Below are 21,764 nucleotides of genomic sequence, written 5' to 3'. Positions count from 1 at the left end.
AACCCAGAAAAGTACGTGTGGAATTAACTTTTACAACTACCTTGGGTAACAGTTTTATTCCAAGTAATGTTTTATTGAAGGCATTCTGTAGATTTCTGTAATGTATAAAGTTTCTCATTTATGGAGTGTGGCGGTTTGCAAGGAAACGGGTTTCCTCGCCCCATTGTCAAGTTGTGCTATTGTAGGAAACAAAGTGAATATTCTATTCCCCGTTCTAAAAGCAAAATGCAACAACAGAGAAATATGCATTCCTCATAATAGCTTTAGTTTTTTTGTTGCCGAATAGTTAGAATATTGTAACTACAATGTGCAAATTGTAGTAATTTTAATTTGTTTTGGCATATTCCAGTAGCTTACAAGAAACTTACAGTCCCTCAAATTCAGAGGAGGAACCATTGGATATAGATAAACAGAAGGACGACCAAGAGGAGAACAAGAAGGATAGTAGTAAGTCAAAGAACAAGCGAAAAAAAGCAGGAAGAAAGCCCAGGTGGTCACAAGAGCTGCTGAATGATTTCATTGATATAATTGTGAACAGTGATCACTACAAGACAAAGCTGATATTTAGGAATACTAAATTTCAACAGAATGGGGAAATTTATGGGAAAATCCGTGAAGAACTGAAGCAGAGATGTGTCGCAAGGGATGAGAGTTTCTGCTTTACCATTGAGCAACTGAGATCAAAGTTCAAGAAGTGTGTGTCTGAATGTAAGAAAGCTGCTCTTACTATTAAGACTGGAACTGGCATTAAAAGATTCCAAGAAGACAAAAATTTTGGGGCATGGTTTCAGAAGCTTTATGACATAGTCAAAACAAGAGACTCTTGCCAGCCAGAGCAAGCAAGGGAACCATCAGTAACTCAGTTTTGCCAAAACGTCACTAGCACACCAACTTTGGACAGCTCTGAAAGTGAAACGTCATCAGTTGACCAAAGTCAGAATGTTTGTTCCTGTAAAGCAACCAAAACGAAAAAGCAATCGGGATGACCCAATTTGTGAAGCTATGAAATTGATGAAAACAATAGCAGAAAAAGATCCAACCAAGGAACTTATAAGTTTTATGAAAGATGATATAGAGAAAGCACGGGAGCATGAGTTAAAATTGATGCAAATGATGCTTTCATTTCAAAACCAGCAACCACTTCAGGGTCAGAGCCCTGTGTCTGCAGCAGGACATGTGGGTTTTGCCTCGCGTGCCTATAATAGTGATGGCCTCTACTTGCCTTATCCACCAGCTCCTCACCAAATTATTCAAAGTGCTGGTTCCATGTATCAGGGCCCTTCAAATTACCAGTTTGGACCCCTTTCTCCTGCAAATTCTCTGCCAACACTTGTTAATTCTAATTATTCTACTCCAAGCCCTGAATCTGTCGGTGAGGTATCTACTCTTACCAGGGCCGATAGTCCTGTTTACCACTCTATGTGATTTATTATTATATAAACAAGGATACATGTAGGAAGTTGAAATTGTATTCTCATGTTTGTATCCTTATTATTTCACTTTCTAATCTCTGATTGGTTGCCAGATTGACTGTAAAGAACAAATTATTTTTTTTGTTGTTTGATATAAACAAATTTTGTGTACAACCGAATACTTACCACTTAACCACAGTGTTTGTACACTGTGTTTGTACACTCTATAGGAGGGGAAGTAACGTTACAGTTCATGAATATGTTGTGTTAATAAGCTGCTTTATGACAAAGTGAAACAACTGTACTGTCTCTTGAGATTACATGGTTATCAATAAGAGTTCTACAGTGAGTACTATAAATCAGTGTAGCTCTTAAGGTGAATGCAATGTATACACAACAATGAGCCCATTTTCTCTCAAAGACAAACATCATTTCTCATAGAAACACTTTAATAGTAACATGTTAAACAACATTGGCACATTATGCTAATAAACAGTTATTTAGAAATGTACATCTTCCATTTCTAACATCACAAAATCCACCCTGGAAACATCTGAAACATTGTCCAAGTTAATGTCTTGAGTAATATCAACAAAGGAGCCATACCTGCTTTAAGAAAGGATTTTGCCAGGACAAATAATTATTAATGTCCATGTGATTATCACAGGGATTAAAAGAGTGATCTAAAGTGGTCTAGCAAACAATGCCAGTTTGTTTTTCCGAAAACAATTTGTCAGCAAGGGTATTTTGTATGATATCTGCCTGCTGGCATGAATCTCTGACTTTCTCACAAGGCAGCATTTGAAGTATTTCCCTTATCCGATTCCTATCGCGTCGCTGGTTTCTAACTGGATCTAGTGTTAAGTCTAACTTTTTGCTGAGGGTTTCTCCCCTGTCAATGCACACATTGTGAAGAACCATACAGGCTAGAGTTGCCGTTTTCACTTCTTCTTTACTACTTTCACATTTCCTTAGAAGGACTCGCCATCTTCCTTTCAACTGACCGTAACAACCTTCGGTCACCATCCTTGCTCTACTCAACCGATAATTGTAATACCTCTGTTTTGGGGTTAGGACAGCGTTGCTATAGGGTTTCATGAGCCACGTTTTAAATGGAAATGCCGAGTCTCCAAGCACTAGTGGTGGCACAAGCACTTCGCCAATTTTCTTCCCAATGTTAGGAATCAGCTCATGGTCTTTTATGTCAGCCCAAAGTTGAGTTGACTGGAGAATAATAGCATCATGTGAGTTTCCTGGAAACCCACAAGTTCCCCACATGGACCTATAGTTCGAGTCAACCATCCCCATCATAACAATTGAATAAAAGTTCTTAAAATTATAGTACTCTTTACATGATTGAAGACCTCCTGGTGGGCACTTGATGGGGATGTGACAGCCATCTAATGCGGACCAACAACATGGAAACTGCCAAAGTTCCACCATGTCCAACATTTTCTTCTTAAACTCTTCCTCTGACTTGGGCATATGTTTGGTCACACACTCTTCCCACAAGTTCTCCACTACTGCCTTTGTCACCTCGTTGACAATTGTACAGACTGTAGAAACCCCTAGTCCAGTCATCTCTGCGATTGTGTAATAATAATCACCCCTTGCGAGACGATAAAGGCAAATAGCTAACCGACATTCTGGTGATATTGGCTCTTCGGTCACTGTTACTCTTTGAAGGACATGCCTGATCCGATTTAGGATAAAATGAAAAGTTCCATGTGAAATTTGAAATGTTTTCTTGAAACGTTCTTCAGAATAAGTATTCCAAACGCAGTTAAACCATCCCATGTTTCTCCCAAAGCGACGGCAGGAACGACTATATTCAGATGAAACATTTTCTCGAGACAATAACAAGAGCACAGTGACTAAACAGACATTTACCAGCTGTCGTCTTCTTGTCACCATGTAATGAAATAGGGTCTGCATCCTTTTCCTCCTAATTCTCGCTCTCTCCATCATTGTTCGTAGGAGAAACTCCTTCGATATGGGGCGATTGCCGCGTCTTCTAGCGTCATCCGCCATGTTTACAGTGGCCTGAAAACCGCTGACATTTTGATTTGTTTTGGTTCAAACTGAATTAAGTTCGACGAATTAAGTTCGACGTCTGAATCAACAGGCGTACTTTTGTTAATTTGGGTCAGCCTAAATTTGAATTAAGTTCGGCTCATGAAAAGTTCAGCGTCTGAACTGGGCCTTAGCCGATTAAAACCCATTGTTTGTTTTTGGACTGAAATCAAGTTGTGAGTATATTGTCAGAAGAAACATTTCCGACAGTACTAGATTGCTTCTGCTGTTCAAGCAATTCTTTTGCCCAACTTGGGGGTTCCTGTGTAGTCTGCACTTGCTCACGAGTTGAGGCAGTACTACTGTATCTCGAATGGTTGCGAGATCGCTCGCAGTTGCCTGGGCTTGCATTATATGGTTCAAGACGTCTGAGAGCTCGAGAACTCGTACCAGAACGTGACATGTTTTGTCTTTTGCCATTAGGTTGCAATTAGTGAAAACTTAAATTGACCTAGCTAGTGAGTGGATTTTTGTTGGAACAACGTAATAAAGTCAGCAATGGCGGACGCAACAAAAACAACTGCCCGCCTGATAGGTCACATGACCTATACCCAGGCCCCAACAGTGTGTGAGAAAAACATTTTTCACTTATTTCATTTCACTCAGCCAGTGAAAAATTACTCTCAGTTCCATTTCAAGGTTCACGTTTTGATCAGACCTGTAGCTATCAGTTACAATTAGGCACTTCCCTTTTGTAAATCCAGTAGCTATCAGTTACAATTAAGCACTTCCCTTTCGTAAATCCCATTTGAGATGCTTCTCAAGCAAAAAGACAAATTTTTTATAATGGTCTTATTCTTTGTCAAAATAACATGTTCCCCTTTCAATTTCATTCATTCTGCCATGCTGTGAAGTAAATTTCATTAAAGAGGAATTTGCATTGCACATCCTTTGAGTATTTCATCTATTGCCACACCTTTTACTGTTTCTTAATGGGTTGCAAATGTTCACCAGCCTAAGTATTGCAGAAGCCAAATTACATCCCCACAAACACACTTCATAATCAATGATTACTCCTAGTTTTATTCTCTTACATAAAGTACAATATGCTCATTTGCATACCAATAATTTCTTAAAAACAGCTTGCCTCCACCTTTAAATATAGAATTTATCTCCCTCCAGTAATCCTACATCAATGAGTTGTTGCGAGGATGAGGCAGCAATAAAGAAAAGAAAATCATTCAAATTTCAGAGAGCTTGGTTAGCAACATAGCAGTGTTTGGTGAAAAAGACATTGACAAAGGATCCTACAAGGAGGAATTCAAGGTATCAATTAATATGCTCTATATCCTAGAGGGGTTAACACAAAGAAAACCGCCAGGAATAAAAAGATATATCCTTTTATTTTGTTGTTCACTAATATTGGATAGGCTATCAGAGTCTTCAGATTCATCAGAACTGCCACTGGAATTAACATTGTCACTTCCAGAGTTCATTTTACCCTGATTTATAAATGGTGACTATGCAGACAATCTTCTGTTTGGAGTTTGAAGGCAGAATGTCTCTGAAACCAAAGTGAAGCTGTGTGCTTTTCATCCAGGAAACTTCAAGTTGCAACCCTCTAGGCAATATTGAAAAACTGCTAGACCCCCTCAAGGTAATGGTTAACTAGAACCAGACTCCTTAGGTCAATCACTTAGTTTAGCCCATTTACATTTTTCACTTGGCCAGAAAACTGGCCAAGGGTTAAACGGGTTAAAGGGTTAAATACAGAGAAAGAAGTCAGACACCACATTCAGAATGGGACAGAGAAAGAGACCAAACAAAGGTGACAGCAATAGAGTGCAAGCCCTCTCGCAATATCATCCACCCAACCACCTAACACTTTCGTCCCTTTGTCAGAACTATCAGCAGATCAAACAGATGAGACCTGAGCCCTTTGTGATGGCCAGGACACTCTTGTCAAGTGCAGCAAGTTTCTGAAGAGTTCTGTAAACAGTCTATGCCAGTTAATTTGAAGCAGTGGTCTTTGCTATGATCACATGTCATGAGGATGTTGAAACATCAACCTGCAAAGAATGCTGAAGATGTCATCACACACTCCTGCAATGTAATGAAAACAAATAGTCAACAGCCAGACTCCACGTTACCAGCCAATCACCAAGCCTCCAGTAACAGGGAAGCCCCTGGTGAGAAGCTGCCACTCCCAGACTCTGCTAGCTTGAACTTAATCACGGTAGTGCACAATTCATCCTCAGAACCTGCTAACGTAATTACCCACTGCTGAACCATTCAAGTCACTTTGTTCCACAAAGATAGCCCATTAAAAACAGTCAAGCTTTATGTGCTTCTGTAAGTCATGTCAGGTAAAGATTGAATCCCACCATACCATAACAAAGTCGAAATTGGCCTGCTCATTTGTTAACTGTTCTTAAACTATCAAAGCAACAGAGGTCTTGAGAGGCAAAAGTGAGGAGCCCTACGCAGTTTGTACCTTGTTAGGATGGGACATAGTGGGAGCAACAACAAACCACCTCCCTTAGATAACTACACCCTAGAGTCCACCTGTCACTAAACTTTAACAAGAAAGATTATTCCTCAAAGCCCAACAATTTGGAAAATGCAGACTTTGAAATGATTCATGCAGCACAGAGTAAAGCTTTTATAGACAAAATAAAAACCTTAAGATGAAGCAAGAAAATTATGACCCCAACAGTACAGTCTTTGCTCAGCAGAGAAAGGCTGGCATAAAAACATTCAGCATGCTGTGCAAGCTTGACAAGCTTGTAGACTCTGACAAAATTTTCCATCTTGATGGACCTCTCAGAAGTGCAAACTTGACTGATGAGATAGAGTTCTCCTTCATCCTGCCATGAGATAGTCACATTACAATGCTGATTGTCATACATTTTCACAACTGCAAATGGATTCTGGGTGATAAACAGTTAATTGATAGTTGCCAGCGTAATTTCCTTCTGCATGAAAGTACTACTATGACAAAATTTGTATCTTTCATACGTAACCCATTTTAAAACATAAAGAATTAGTCTGTATGTGAAGAAAAATGCTGTTTACTATTTTAAAATATCTCTTTTCGTTCCAGAGATTTTCAAGTTTTTAAAATATGCAACTCAACCGAACTTTGAACAAATATGATGAAGAAAGGTATCTCAGCCAATTTGTATCAGAATGTTTGATTCTTCGGAGTAAGATTCTACTAGATGTGCTCCACAATATGAGCTTAAGAGTTGTTACTTCGTTCCAGATCTCCATCTTATTAAAGGCTTTTTGGACCACCCTTGGTGTTTCATTTCTTCACTTGCATGGCCTCAAGAGCCATACACCTCAAAACTACCTTGAGACTGGGTCCTTCATCACTGTCCTAAGATGATCTATAAGTTGTCTTGGTTCCATCTGCCAGCTAAGGAGTGACCAGGGAACAAATTTCGTGGGAGCTCTCAAAGAACTTTAGCAAGCCTGAGCTGAAAATAGACCAGCAAAAGCTTCTGGAAGAACAGTGAGATTGGTTTTCCTTTAAGATGAACATCCCAGCAGCAAGCCCCATGAAAGATGTGAGGGAGTGCAAAATCAGATCCATACCTAACATCCTTTCATCTTTCATCTCCACTTCAGGATAATGGAAAACAGCTAGACAAAGAGTCCTTTAGGACCCTGATGGGTGACACAGAGGTCATAGTCAAAAGTTGCCCCTTGACGGCCAACCAGCTTGCCGACCCAGATTCGCCCAGCCCCATGACTCCTAATCATTATTTTGCTTATGGTGAAATAAAAGGTCGTTCTTGCTCCACCAGGTGAGTGGCAGCCAGCAGATGTCTATTGCAGAAAGCATTGGAGGCATGTTTAACGTTTGGCAAATGAGTTCTGGACATGCTGGAGAAAAGAGTTCCTCCTTGGCCTACAGCAGTGCCAAAAGTGGATATGCATTGAGAGACATCTGCATATTGATGTTTTGATCATGCTTAATGATGAAAATATTTCTTGCAATGCTTGACAACTTGCATGCATATCAGCTGTCTACCCTAGTTCTGTGGGCAAGTGCATAAGGTTCAGGTAGCTCTTGAGGATAGCTGCTTGGACAATACAGGCAAGATGATTAGTGCAGTGTGGAATTTGGAGAGACCAGTGCAGACATTAGTACTTTTGATGTCAGCCCAAACTGATTGAGATCCAGGGTATTTCCTGACCAAAGTATTGAACTGAACTGTTAAAGATAGCTTGGTTTATTGACTACTGATTATTAGTTAATACTAAAATATGATTATTTCAGAGGAGCCATGTTATGGACACCAGACAAAGGTGCATTTCAATTAGTTAATAATTTTCTCCGTATCTCTACCTTATCTCTATATCTTAGTAACAAATGAAGTTACAATGTTTACTTCTGCTTTCTTGGTTTTGCAATCACAAAAAATAAAAAAGCAGAGTTAACACCTCTTTAAAGAAGTTTTTCTTTCAATTTTGCATTGCCTTTTCAATCTTGTGCTCTCAATGTCTTTTGATTCCTTACCCTTGGCTCAAGTGAGACCAATATGTGAGTACCATTCTCATTTTGTTTTGGTTGTTTTCTAGTTATGGGTGAGAGAACACAAATAAACAATATTGTACAGCATTAACTGATTTATAAGAGTGAAAAGGAGAAAATGATCTTACGTTACTAGAGTGAACACCCACCAGTTAGGTTTGAGGGCATTAGGCTGTTAATCGGTTTCTTTTTGGGGGGTAATACATCAATTCAGGAAAAAACTGGAAGTTGCATGGAAGCAAGGCTTAGTGGCCCACAGAACAACAAAACAGCAGACAGAAAAGCAGAAATTAAAGGAATTTTTGGGAAAGGAAAAGATATGGACATAAAAACTGTATTGCAGCCAAACCAAAAACCAGAGTGATAATCAGTCTGATTTGTCTTATCATATCTTTCTGAGAGGTGTCAAAACAAGAAAAGAGTGAAAGTGACAATGCCAAGAGGAGACAATTCTTTCACGAGTGTTGACAAAAAAATTGTTGTTTGGAGTTTTTCCTTCCCGCTGACTTAAAAGTTAGTCTCACTGGCCATAGAGGAGAGCTTTAAAAAGCATCAGTTCCTCCTATAATTGACTGGCAATCCATCATGCACACTTCATTATCCCCTAAAATTCATAATTTTGGCAAGAGAATACATTTATAGGTACATTTTTTCCTGTATAATTATTTTAATATACGATATACTTGTCTCTGTTTTCTCTTTTTATTTCATTGTACTTTCCTGTTGTATTCATTCCATAAATATGTAACCTCATTCAATTGAGCACTGAAACATCGATCATATTAAGCAATTATTAAATAACATTTCCTTACTTTTTCTTTAACAGCAATATCATGGCGACAATGGATCCAAGTACTTCAATAAGTTGTGATCAACCACATGGCAAGTCATTTGTCATCAAGCACAAGTAAACATAACGTACATCCTATTATCTATACTTGAAGGAGAGCAACCAAAATTGCTCTGAATGACTTCTTATGAACTCCTAGATACTCCTTAGAAATTCCCTTTGGTCATGCAACATCAGGACATGTTTAGAGAGCTATTCCACAATTTTAATCTTTCAGCGATTAGTTTGTGTTGTACTCTCACATTAAACGTCTTATCAATTTCAATTTTAGATGAAGAGCTTATTTGCTATGTACACAAAGTTACACCAGTACAAAAGTCCCATACTACATTTCAACTGCAGACATCATCAACTCACATGAGAAACGAGATCTGCTTCTTTCCTGACAAAACAAGATCAGTGATAGATGCCATGGAGGAAAAAAGCCCCGTTAATATAAAGAAGTATGACTTTAATCAACAGTACAACAACATTGTCATCAAGAAACACACCATGGCTCAGACCCAATAAATTAAACTTAACGTTCAAACAACTGAATCTTCACAAGGACAGATCACTATTATCATGATAAAGAATATATCACCTTTCAACTAGTTTAACTGAAAGCGAAAGTCAATAAGTTGACACCACCCAAAGTTCAGAAAAAAGAAAATGAACAACCACAGCTGAAGAAATCCTCAGTACTTGTTGATCCTGGGTTCTAGAATCTATGGACGAAGGTAAAGTAACTGGCCTACTGTTTATCGATATCTCCAAGGCATTTGACTCTCTGAACCACAAAGTGCTACTATGCAAGCTCGAGCATTTAGGACTGTCTGAAAGATCTTTAAGATGGTCCAGATCATATCTTGCCAATAGACAGCAAAGTGTTTTGATAAATGGAGAATTATCAGAACCACATACCATCACACTTGGCGTGCCACAAGGCAGCATTTTGGGCCCCTTGCTGTTTAATGTGTACACTAATAGCCTCCCAAATGCTGTTAAAAAGACACGGATGATTTTGTATGCAGACGATGCTGTTCTCTTTTGCGACGCATCAACTTGCACATCAACTTCAAATTGCTCTGGAACGTGAATTCACTAAAATAAGAAATTGGTACACTGATAACAGGTTGACTATAAATGTCAAGAAGACCAAACTTATGCTGGCAGGCAGTAAAAGGATGCTGCCCTTATTCGAAGACTTTGAGTTGCAGTCAAATGGTACACAAATTGATCGCATGCAGTCATTCAAATATCTGGAAGTAACAATGGATGCAAAATGGAGCTGGAAGCCACATATCAGCAATTTGCTAAAGAAACTAGGTCATTGCCTTTCCTTGTTTAATTGCATATTTCATATGTTAGACAATAGAACTTGCATAACCTTCTACAATGGGCTAGTGCTGCCACACCTAGACTAGGCTGACACAGCGTGGGGAGATCAACCCGGTCTAAAATCAGAAATGGAAAAATTGCAAAGTTTTCAGAACAAATTTGTGAAGAAAATTAAATTAGGGAAGATGTCTTCTTCAGAAGCTCTGAAGTGTCTGAATTGGCTTCCTCTGGCTGGAAGACGTTTTTCTTACCGATGTACCACCGTAGAAAATGTAATCAAAGGAGACATTCCGCAACATTTTGAAAGTTTTAAATCGACACTAAGAAGTTCACATGGCTACAACACTAGACATGGCTACAACACTAGACATGGCTACTTACCTAGATTGCCTAAACCTAAAACGGAATGTGGAAAGAGAGTGTCCTACTTTCGTTTTACAAATGACTGGATGTCTCTCCCAGTATTTTTAAGAAAGCCAATGCCATGCACAATTTTTAAGAAAAACCTTATAAGGTTCTTAATGGATAAACATTTTTAGAAAAAATGATAGTAGGTAGTTTTGGTAGTTTTAATTATTGTATATGTTATATTTTAGATCTGTGATACTTGTATTTCTTATTTTAGATTTTAACACTTTTTATTTTATAGAGGACCTCCATGAAAACCACGTATTTACGTGACGGGCGCTTCCTCTTTAAAGATTGTTTTTATTATTTTTTTATTTATTTTATCCAACTGGGTTCATTAACTGTTTCTTCAGGGAAGAATGGGCCAACTGTATACAAGAAAACTCTACATATGTCGTCACCAACCTGAGAGTCAAAGAAAATAATTATACCAGGGAAAAACTGCGATGGACTGGCATCCCATCCAGGGGGAGTAGAAATACTCCTAGTTGCTTCATGCTACAGAAACCAGGATAAGCTCTGGTCTGATGGGCCACTTAGCTTGTATGCAGACTTTACTCCCCTTTTACCCTATTGATTCTATAAGAAAAGTTTGTCATAAAGGTATCAAAATAACTTCATATTTCTTAAATCCTATCAGTAGTTAAATTCATTTTACTTCTTCAGTTACAAGAGAGTTACCCATTTAATGTGGCTAAATGTAATTTACGCTAAGTTGAAATAAAGCCAGTTCTGGTCAGCAGTGGTCAGGGAATCCTGGGCCTCGATGTGACATACAGGGTTTCTTGAATCGCACGTGTTGTGTGTTCCAGCCGTGTGAGGTTGTGCAGTTTGTTTTGAGTGCCAAACCATACGTTTGTACTGCTTTTTCTCTCGTTTCTGTTCTCTCCGTGCATTGGAGTTTGGTTGCTCCATCTATCTCTCTTGTCCTCGCCACCATGACAGCCAGGCAAACCAACAACAGTTTAGCAGTGGCTCTCTCTTCCATTGTAGTGTCCTCAGGTCCCGGTGTCAAGTGCAGCCACGAGCGGGATGTCATCTTCTATGGTGTCTTTGCAGTCTGGTGAGCCTGTTGTTGTTTCATCGCCGATGGTTGGCACTGCTGCTGTGGCAAACCCGCTAACTTTGGCCTCAACCGCTGTTCTTTTTCCCAATCTCGTGGCCCTCATCAATCAGGCTGTTCAGGAGGCTGTTGAGGCTTTGCAAAGGCAACAACCACCTGCAATTGTGTGTTCCACCTCCTGTTCTGGCGCTGGTTCATCATCCTCGTCATTGACTGGCTTGGCTTCATTTCTAGCTGCAGGGACGGGCTTTCAGCCCTCCATATTAAGCTCCTCGACTCAAAGTAAGACCATTCCTCTTGTTCTGCCTACTTTTGTGTCAACCTTTAACATGCCAGTCCTGGCACTTGTTTTATCTTCAGGACATGCATTAAGTGGCATTTCTGCTCAATTGCCTTCGTCCAATGTCAACTCTTTGGTAGATCAGCTGTTCATAGTGGGCTTGGGTTTTTCTCCTGTCCCGGCCAAGCTTGTTTCGCAAATCCGAAGCGGAAAATTTGTCAATTTGTCTGAGCTTTTAGCGTCTAACTTGGTCACCCCCCCGAGTCTGAGCCTCAATCGATGCTCGATGAGCATTTAGTTTTATCGCCTCCACCGAAGAAACCCTGTCGGTGTATAGAGGATATCACCATATGGACAGAAGCCGTCACGGTGTTAACTCTCATCTTAACATCGTCTTCCCCCCATTGTTGGAAAGATCTAAAACTGTACAAGCTACTAGTCCTGCGGATCTACCGGCAGTTTAGCAGACGGGTCTGGCTTGCGTATGACAAAGCTTTCCACAAACATGCTGCAGCAACTCGGCTGGCCGATTGGTCAGCCATGAATGCACAGCTGTTTAATTTTCACACCACCGGTGCTTCCCTTCACAGCTACAATCTTGGCTCATCCACGGATTCATCAGAACCAGCAGGCTCCAGCTCATCTAGGCTACCTTGCACATCATGGAACAAGGGAAGGTGCACAGCCCCTCACACGTTGTGCCACTATTACCACCATTGCAGCACACATGGAGGCGCCCATCATTCTGTGTCTTGCGCTTTGAGACCAGACCATAAGCTTGAGAGCACTTTCAGCCACAGTTCTCGGTCTCCAGCAGCTAGTTCCTTGTCTAGCCAAAAAGCAGTGCCAGTAACTGTTGGTTCAAGGGATATTAACTTTACTCAGAACTTTAAGAGTAGTTTTAGTTGCATCTTTGCAGAACGTTCTTTCTTTTTGCTCGGTGTTTCAGTTGGACCTGGTTGTCCTCTCCCTTTCTGGGATCATTTTTTCATTAAGTAGTAAGTCATCGTTGTCGATCAATTTTTGACCATGCCCTGTGTTCTCATGGTTGTTTATGTCTTTTCGTTTCATTTTATGATCAAGTTTGGCATTGCGCTCTCGCCTTCTTGCATGTGGACTTATTTACAATGCATGCTCTATTGACTTTGCAGCTTAGTTAATTTGGATTGTCATTATTTTCATCCTTGTGCATGACTCAGTTGTTCTATAGGCTCGTTGAATTAAACATTTATCTACCATTCTTGTGTTTGTCTTCTTATTCTATTTTTTAATTGCCCTAAGTTAGGGGGTTTTTAGAGGGGATTTACCATCTCTCGTTTTCTTTCCTTCTAGTCTCCACCCCCTGCCCCATGTCCATAGTTAGCCCTTTCAAGCCTGAAGAGTTTGCTGCAAAGTTGTCCAAGCACCCACACCAACGTCTAGTTGCCTTCCTTTTGGACGGTCTCAGGAATGGCTTTCGCATGGGATTTCAACACTCCAAAAAACTTAAGTCAGCTAATTCAAACCAGGCCTCAGCTAATCAACATCCTGCGGACATTGACCACTATTTGGCTAATGAGGTCTCCCCCTTGGGAGAGTGGCAGGGCCTTTTTCCTCTCCACCTTTCCCGAATTTGCACATTAGCAGCTTTGGGGTTATTCCCAAAAAGGGTCAACCAGGCAAGTGGAGGCTCATAGTGGAACTGTCCTCTCATCACAGTCTGAGAGTTAATGATGTAATTGACCCAAACGAGTTTACCCTACAATACATCACTTTTGATCAGATCGTTCGTATGATCTCAAACTATAGCTCAGGTGCCTTTATTGCTAAATTTGATGTAGAGGCGTCATACTGCAACATAGTTGTCCACCCATCAGATCGATATCTCCTGGGTTTGAAATGGTGCAACCACTATTATGTTGCTTTAGCCTTACCATTGGGCGTCCGCTCTGCTCCTTATATTTTCAATTCCATGGCAGACATGGTGGGGTGGATTCTCCTTAATACACACAATCTTTCCGACCTCTTACATTACTTAGATGACTTTATTACAGCGGGTCCGCCGGACGCTAATCAATGTGCTGAGAATTTGGCCACTTCCATAGCTGTCTGCAGATACTTAGGGCTTCCTCTCCATCCAGATAAGTGTATTGGTCCTTCCACTCATTTAGTGGTTTTGGGCATTGAGTTAGACTTGATGGCTCAGGTGGCTCACCTTCCCATGGACAAGCTTTGTGCTTTACAGGAGCTGGTTCAGTTGTGGCAGGATCAATGCTACAGTACCAGGCGCCAACTGGAGTCTCTCATTTGTCATTTGCATCATGCCGATAAAGTTGTTTGGCGAGGTCATACTTTTCTGCGACACACGATCCATCTGCTCCAGTGTTTTTGCAAACAGGACCATCCAATCCACCTAAATTCTGAATTTCACCTGGATCTTCAGTGGTGGCTTCAGTTCTTGTCCTCTTGGCATGGTCTCTATTTTTGGTTGTTCCCCAACATGTCTGCTTCCGCTGACTTGGAAGTCACATCGCATGCTTTGAGTTCCCTTAGCTTTGGTGCCTACTTCAACGGGGAATTGTTCAGCGGCTCATGGGTTTCTTCTCAAGCCTCTCACTCTATAGCCTATAGAGTTGTTCGTGGTCATCATTGCTGCTCACGTGGGGGTCCTCATTTCACCAGGCATCATGTTCTTTTCTGTTCCGATGACGAGGCAGTGGTTTATATCCTCAACTCTAGAACATCCAAGATTCCAGTCTTAATGCGCTTTCTTTGCCATCTCCTCGCCTCAATGGTGCGTTTCAATTTCTCCTTTTCCTCTCAACATGTTCCCATGGTTCACAATTGCATTACTGACGCTTTGTCCCACTTTCATTGGCAAGAGTTCCAGAGGTTAGCACCCAAGGCTCAGTCCCTTCCAGTGCCCATTCCACCTCAACTCCTGGAAGAATTGCTTGGTCCTCATCAGAGCAACAGTGCCAGTTCCTTCTGGTCCAAGGTTTGGCTGACTCCACTTGGATATCTTACATATCTGGCCTGAGGAGATTCATCAAGTTCAGGAAGCTGGGCAAGCTTCACCCCAGTGGCTCTCAGTGCCCGACTGACGAATGGACATTGTGCCTGTTTCCCACTTTCCTGGCTGGATCAGTTCAGCACTCTTCTATCTCTCAGCAGTCCGTTCATTACATATCCAAGAGGGCTTCCCAGACCCTCTGGTCAACTGTCTCTGTTTAGAGCGGGTCATTCAAGGAATCAAATGGATCCAAGGTTCCCCCGAAGCCCAGCATCTGCCAATTATGAATGACATTTTGATGATCATCCTTAGGTCTTTAGATTTATCGATATTTGACCACTGCATGTTTTGGGCTGTCTGCAACTTGGCCTACTTTAGTTTTCTGAGATCTGCAGAATTTACTGTTCCTAATTTGGCAAGTTTCTCCCCAGCACTCCACCTGAGCATCCGTGACATTTTGGTAGACTCTGACGCCAATCCTTTCTGCTTGAGAGTGAGGATTAAAGCCTCCAAGACTGACCCCTTTCAGAAAGGCTGCTTTGTCTACATTGGCAGGGGACGCTTCCCTCTTTGTGCCCTTCAAGCTGCTTTGGAATACTTGGCAGTGAGGGGAAACTCTGGTGGCCCTCTTTTTCTTTGTCAGGATGGTCGGCCTCTATCCTGCGCTATCCTCACCGCTTGGATCAGAGAAATCCTGGTTGGGGCGGGAGTTCCAGGCAATTTTTCCAGCCACAGTATTCGCATTGGTGCGGCCACCGTGGTAGCTCGTAGTGGCATCCCAGATCACCTTATTCAGGCCTTGTACCACCTACCAGTTGTATATTTGCACTCCATCTGAGACTTTGGCTTCACTCTCTCCTCATCTTCTCACCGGTTCCTATAGCTCATGATCTTGGTACGTACAGGAAGCACTCTAACTGAGTTTCAGACCAGAGGCAAACAAATTGTTGGTCAGCGCACTCTGTGGAGGTTTGCCGGTGGTTCTTTTTGCAGCTCATCTAGCTATTTTGCTCGTGCAATTTGCGGACTGTGCATCTTGGCCCAATAATTGTCCTGGACTCACATAGATTTGTCTTCCTTGGATTGTCTGGCTTGTTCACAGCTTGCTTGTGCCAGGGGCCAAGCAAAGGCTCTTCCAATCAACCGGAAAGTCACGTGCAATTTCCTGGCTCAGTATATGCAGCAAGTGGATGCTTAATCATGTCTTGCAGCCTAAAGAGCAGCTGTAGACCTTGGTTCGGTGCTTCCTTGAAGCATTCTATCGTTAGCAGACTCTTGAGTCTCATTTCGTGATCAGCATTGCCATACTTTGGTAAGCATTGTTCTGTGTGTCTTGCAGTGAGCCAGAGGAAGGTACTTGGTTAATTTCTGGGTGGTGGCACAGGTCCCATATCACCTCTGTTCACGGCCCCTTCGCCCTTCCAAGCACCCTTGGGGCAAGTCTTTGGGTGGTTGCCGCTTGCAGAGTAGCCATGGATACCTGCGTGCCCTGCTCAAGGCTTGTTGCTCAACCTGGAACCATCACCCACTCTAACAGGCACCATCCCCAAGCTCATCTATTGGCAATGAGTTTAACTGATTAGTAATGTTCATTAACTCTGGACTACCATTCAGAAAATAATCGAATGACACACTTGGCTGATTTGAAATTACAAGTATGTTTACCCCTGAATTGTTAACAATTACTTGTACCAATAATTCTGTTGGTAGTTAATGTTAATGTAGCTGTTGTGTTACAAGAAATTTTATTACAAGAAATTTAACCCACTTATTAATAAATCATTTTATTCACACATAAACAGTTAACCATAAATATATCAAATTGGATTCATATATTTCTGTAATCTTAATAGTAAAGTTCGCATTACTTTTTTGGTTCCAAGAGAGTGTCCCACACAATGGTATATTGTGGTCAGAAACATTCACAATTATCTTCTGAATTTGGGCACTCTTATGACGTGGTGAAGGAACTGATGACTGAAGCAGGGTTGCTCAACAAAGGCTATCATCTTTTTGTTGACAATTTTTATACCAGCCCCACCTTTGCACAGTATCTCCACTCCAAGAAGACTCTACTTACTGGGACACTTCGTTCAAACAAAAAGGGAGATCCTCAAATGTTAAAGGCAGCAAAGCCAAAAGAATAAGGGATGCAAGTATTTCAGGAAAGGGCCAATTCTTGCCCTTTTATGAAGAGAAAAAGATCTCAGAAGAATCCATGTTTAATGTTAACCACTGGGATCTCAGCAGGGATGGTGGATCATCAAAGGCGGGATGGCATGGTCAAGCAACTCCCCACTCTGTTTATGTACAACTAGACGCTGTGTGTACCCTGGAAGTCGTTACATTGAGAAGCACTAGCTATATTGCAATTGAGCTAAATGTTCTGCATTTGAAGTCGTACGAAATTCAATCAAACCAATGTGCTCAAGCTATTCTGCCTTCCATTGCATTTCTTAGAATTGATTAATAGCTTGATACTAGTTTGCAGGTCATTAGGTCTTGAAATGAGTCAAGGTCTTTATATCAACCCATAAACATTTCAGTCTATTTTCCTTAGCCTTTGTTGTCGTTGTTTTTTTTTTTGCGTTTCCCAAACAACGAGACATTTTGAATTTCAGAGCATGACATTGAGCTACAAACGCATTTGTCAAAAAACATATACTTATCTCACGATTTTTAGCCCGTTCAGAAGTTAAAGTATTAGGAAAAGTGCTTATGTAAATGCTTGTTTGCTCAACACAGATAATCAGTTGCCTAGATAGCCAAATTAAGTTCCAGATGTTTACACTATTTTCCGGCCACAATGTTTGTGTACCGTGGAGGTACACCAACATGGTGGCTCCATACTGGGCTCTGTTAATTTGTGCAAAATATTTAGATGAATATCTGAGCTTTGGGAAAACGCACAGACTGAAAAATTGGAGAAGTGTCATCTTTGTTAATCTCCTATAACATCGCAATTTCTTGACTTTATCCTCTAAATGGTTTTGGAATAATTTTTTACTGCATCAGGATTGCCTGACAGTGCAAGCCAAGAATTGTTTTGCTGGGGTCAACATATATTAATTTCTCTCAGCTTAAATGTACAATAATACGCTACATGGGTTTCATTCTTGTAAAGACACCTAACTATGTTACAAGAAATGACTAGAAATATCGTTTAGTTCGAGATTTCAACTTTATTATACTTTACGAAGCTTCCCAGAATGTTTTACTTAGGTGTATTCGAACAGATACATTCGTATACAAATCCTCTAACCTTTCTACCCTTGTTGCTCAGACATTCTCGAGTTCGTGCTGGGATTCTACTTGGTTCACGATCACGTCTAAAAATACGATGACGCTTCTGAAGATGCTTTTTATCAAGTTGAAGAGTTTATAGCCCCGGTTGATAGCTCCTTTAGTATAACATGATTCTTGATAAATTCACTCAAAATGTTTGCTTGTAAATTGATCTCTCATAAGACTCACAAGGCTTGCAGATCAACCAGTTCCGAAAACGCTTAATGTCTTTTAGTGTTGGTCTACCGCGAACGGTATGTTTGTTTGTATGTGATTTTATTGCCCTAGAAATCATGAAACTGTGCTAACTTTTCATGACGACAACTTCAGTAAATTCCATGTGTTGTACCCATGCACAGGTGATGCATGCGCTTTAGAGACCAGACGGCAATTTGTGACTGAACGAGGAAAAGAAAAAAAAACCGGAGCCGAAATTTAAACCCAGGCCTCACTACCTGGTTTATAAACATATGGGTGGTGTGGATTTGCTTGTTCAGATGGTGGATCATGTGGCTGCTGAGAGAGCTTTTCACAAGTTCTGGAAGAGGTGTTTTTTTGCCATACTTGACAGAATTGCATACTGTGCATATGTCCTTTACATCAAAAACACTTCGACCACAAGAAAACTTGCTTGCATACCACTTATGTGTACACTCATAGAGGAGCTCTGTGGCCAGGCGTTGGAGCTTGGATCCCATCAACCCCTGGTTCCACAAGGTCAATACAATCTTATACAATACAATCCTTTATTTACCCACGCAACATTTAGGAAAAATACAAGCCCATTAACACATCAGGGATTGGCAAGGCTATGCGCATGGCGCATAAATTTTAAAAATGTTGCATTATAAAACTACTTACCGAGCCCAACATGCACCCCAGTCACATAGTAGGTGATAGGCAGTTCAATCTCCGTATTCATTTTGTGTTACAACAAATCATGAAATATTGATTTGTGTATTTGCTTCTTCAATCGGCAATCTTTCGTGTTCATTTTATTTCTTCCCCAGGCCTCTACTCACACTCGGCTCGCAAACGAGGTTCTCACAAGGCATGACATGCTTTGAGTTAACTGTTTCACCTCTGGCTGAAATGAATTCATTTCTTTTGCATTTTAAATTGAGACAATGCCTCCAAAGAAACTACCAAAGTTAGATAGTACTCAGCACCAAAGAAAACTTTCGACTTTTTTTAACACAATATCGAACGCCAAGTTGGCCAAGACTGATCGCAAACATAAAAACAACAAAGATGCAACTGTCGAGATTGAAGGACAAGATCCATCTTGCAAAACGAGTTCCACACTTTCCAGGCCTGCCAGTAACCTTAACGAAGACAAGAAATTCCAGTCAAAGTGGTTAACCTTGTGGCCATGGCTGGTGTTTTAAAGAGATGCCATGTTTTGTAAGATTTGCCTAAAACATGGCAAAAAAATACCATGACCTCTGGTTGTAAAACATTCAAAACAAGTAGCATTACAAGACAAGAGGAACTGATGGATCACCTTGCGGTTACTGCAAGTTAAGTGCGGATGTATCAGACACAACAGTAATTGTACAGGTTGCTGGTGCAGTTTATCACAATGGGAATGAAAAGCCCACAGAAAGATGGTGTTTTGAACTCGGTGTGAGGACGGCTTCAGATAAAGATTTTACTTCTGTTTTAAGCCACTTGCGGAAAGGATTTGGCATTAAGGAGGAATGTGCAATCCTGAACATCATCAAGTTCAAAATTCAGCTGTCTTCCAAAGACTTTCAGCCAAAATTACCTGGGTGGCCTAAAGGACAATTTTGCAAATTGACAGGCAAGAACAGTGGGAGACTGATTTACCACAGCTTATTACCGGTAGTCATCAAAGGGAGATGATAGGTAAGTTATGCCCTGATTGTTCAATGCTACATGTATGAGCGTACATGAAAATATCTCCAAGTGGGACTTTCTTGACTTTATTCATCCTCAGAATGTCATTAATTACTGTACAGGTTAAACTGATTTCTCAGAAAATCATTGAATACAAAGAATGAATACAATTTGGCACTATGATATCAAAAAATGTCTTCAATTATTCATTACAGGTTAGTGCAATTCAATAACATTTCAGTGTTGAAGAGAAGTGAACACTAAGTTGAGGTCACACTACAACACTTGTTCACCGCCTGTACACAACACAAGTGAAATCACGGCTTCAGCGAAACAAGGGAAGTGATTGGAAATCCTCTCTCATCTTAGTAAGGTTATGTAATGACCTGTAATAGTCACACCACAACTAAAAACTGCCATCTTAACAGTCACACCAGGTCTAAGTTTTTATAATATTTGGGGTGCTACAGTATGTTTAGTGTCAATGTAATATATGTCAAACTTGATGAAGGGATGGTATTTGCTTTTTCAGTTAAAGTGTTCGAACTTGAAGTGAACAATGTTAATCAATCTCTTATGGCAAATAAACAACAAAAGGGGCAGTCAGCTGATGAAACAACTCAAGGAGCTTCTTCAATGAACACTTCACCAACAAAGCCACAAAATGCTAAGAGAAAGCCAGGCTGTCCAAAGAGTACAAACAGAGAGGACAACAAAGCCTTGTGTAAACAACTGCGATCTAATCCAGAGGGAAAAGGGATTGAAAGGAAAGCATGGCAAAATACAAAGTGGGATGAATTCAAAGCAGGTTAGTTATTCAGTATCATATTTAATAGAACTAAACAATATTTATTGTTGCTGCATGAATTTTGAAGGTTGAGCTAATTTCATTTCAACGTTAATTTCCCCCTATTGGTTAGCACATTAAACTCTGGGTCAAGAGTTCCAGGTTGGCACCCTGGACTGGGTCATTGTAGTATGACCAGCTGTTGTGTTCTTGTGTACAACATGTAACTCTGACAGTGCCTCTCTCCACCCAGGTGAACAAATGGGTACTGGCAAACTGTTAGAGAAATGTAACAAGTGCTTTGGGGGTTACTGTGATGCACTAGCATCCCATCCAGGGGGGAGCAGTGCTCCTGGTTGCTTCATACTACAGAAATTAGGAGAAACTCCTATACTGCAACTGGCTCCTTTAATCTATGGGATTCAGAACAGACTTTAACTTTAACTTAACTGACTTCTAGAAATGCATTTTGCATACCCTTGCTGGATACAACCTTGCCATCATCCCCTACAGTGCTTATAAATTAACCTCACTTAGACCCAACATAAGTAATAATTATTAATACGCAACTGATAAGTTTCTCTAGGAGTACAAAGTGTGTTTTAAATTTGCCATTCCCTTTTTCCTGTATCCTGCAATGATTGTTTGCTTTTAACCACAGAAAGGACACGCTGTTTACCGTGGACACATCAACAGGTGCACTCCAGATGACAAGCAGTGTCGGCAGTTTAGTGGAGTATTTGAAGTACCTACATTTGTTCAGAGAGACATTTGGACTTCACCTTAAAAAGAAAGCTCCTCTTGCAGTTGAGATAATGCCAGCCATAGAGGAACTAGGGGGCATTAAATCACTCCCAGAATTCAATGCTCTCGATGAAATTTGGGGGACAAGGGACTCAGTAAATCCCAAATCTCAACAGATGAAGAGGAACTAGAACAAGCAAAACAGCT

At 40.7% G+C, this 21,764-nt stretch overlaps 1 protein-coding gene and 1 pseudogene across 1 annotated transcript; one reads left to right on the top strand and one right to left on the bottom strand.

Annotated features, from left to right (window-relative positions):
* Positions 1–1,843: 1,843 nt before the first annotated feature.
* Positions 1,844–7,830, bottom strand: LOC149111074 (uncharacterized). Its single transcript, XM_089291779.1, has one exon. The coding sequence runs from the start codon at positions 3,441–3,443 to the stop codon at positions 2,106–2,108; it is 1,338 nt and encodes a 445-aa protein (XP_089147905.1). The 5' UTR covers positions 3,444–7,830; the 3' UTR covers positions 1,844–2,105.
* A 3,654-nt stretch (positions 7,831–11,484) lies between these two features.
* Positions 11,485–15,771, top strand: LOC149111073 (uncharacterized; annotated as a pseudogene).
* Positions 15,772–21,764: the final 5,993 nt, after the last annotated feature.

Source organism: Orbicella faveolata, unplaced genomic scaffold, assembly GCF_042242905.1.
Source record: "Orbicella faveolata isolate gen_17 unplaced genomic scaffold, um_ofav_v1 contig_24, whole genome shotgun sequence".
NCBI lineage: Eukaryota > Metazoa > Cnidaria > Anthozoa > Scleractinia > Merulinidae > Orbicella > Orbicella faveolata.
The sequence above is the reverse complement of the archived record's forward strand: the minus strand, read 5'-3'. Positions and strand labels throughout refer to the sequence as shown.

Coding starts and splice junctions, on each gene's coding strand:
- LOC149111074 (XM_089291779.1), bottom strand. CDS start 3,443: ATGGCGGATGACGCTAGAAGACGCGGCAATCGCCCCATATCGAAGGAG.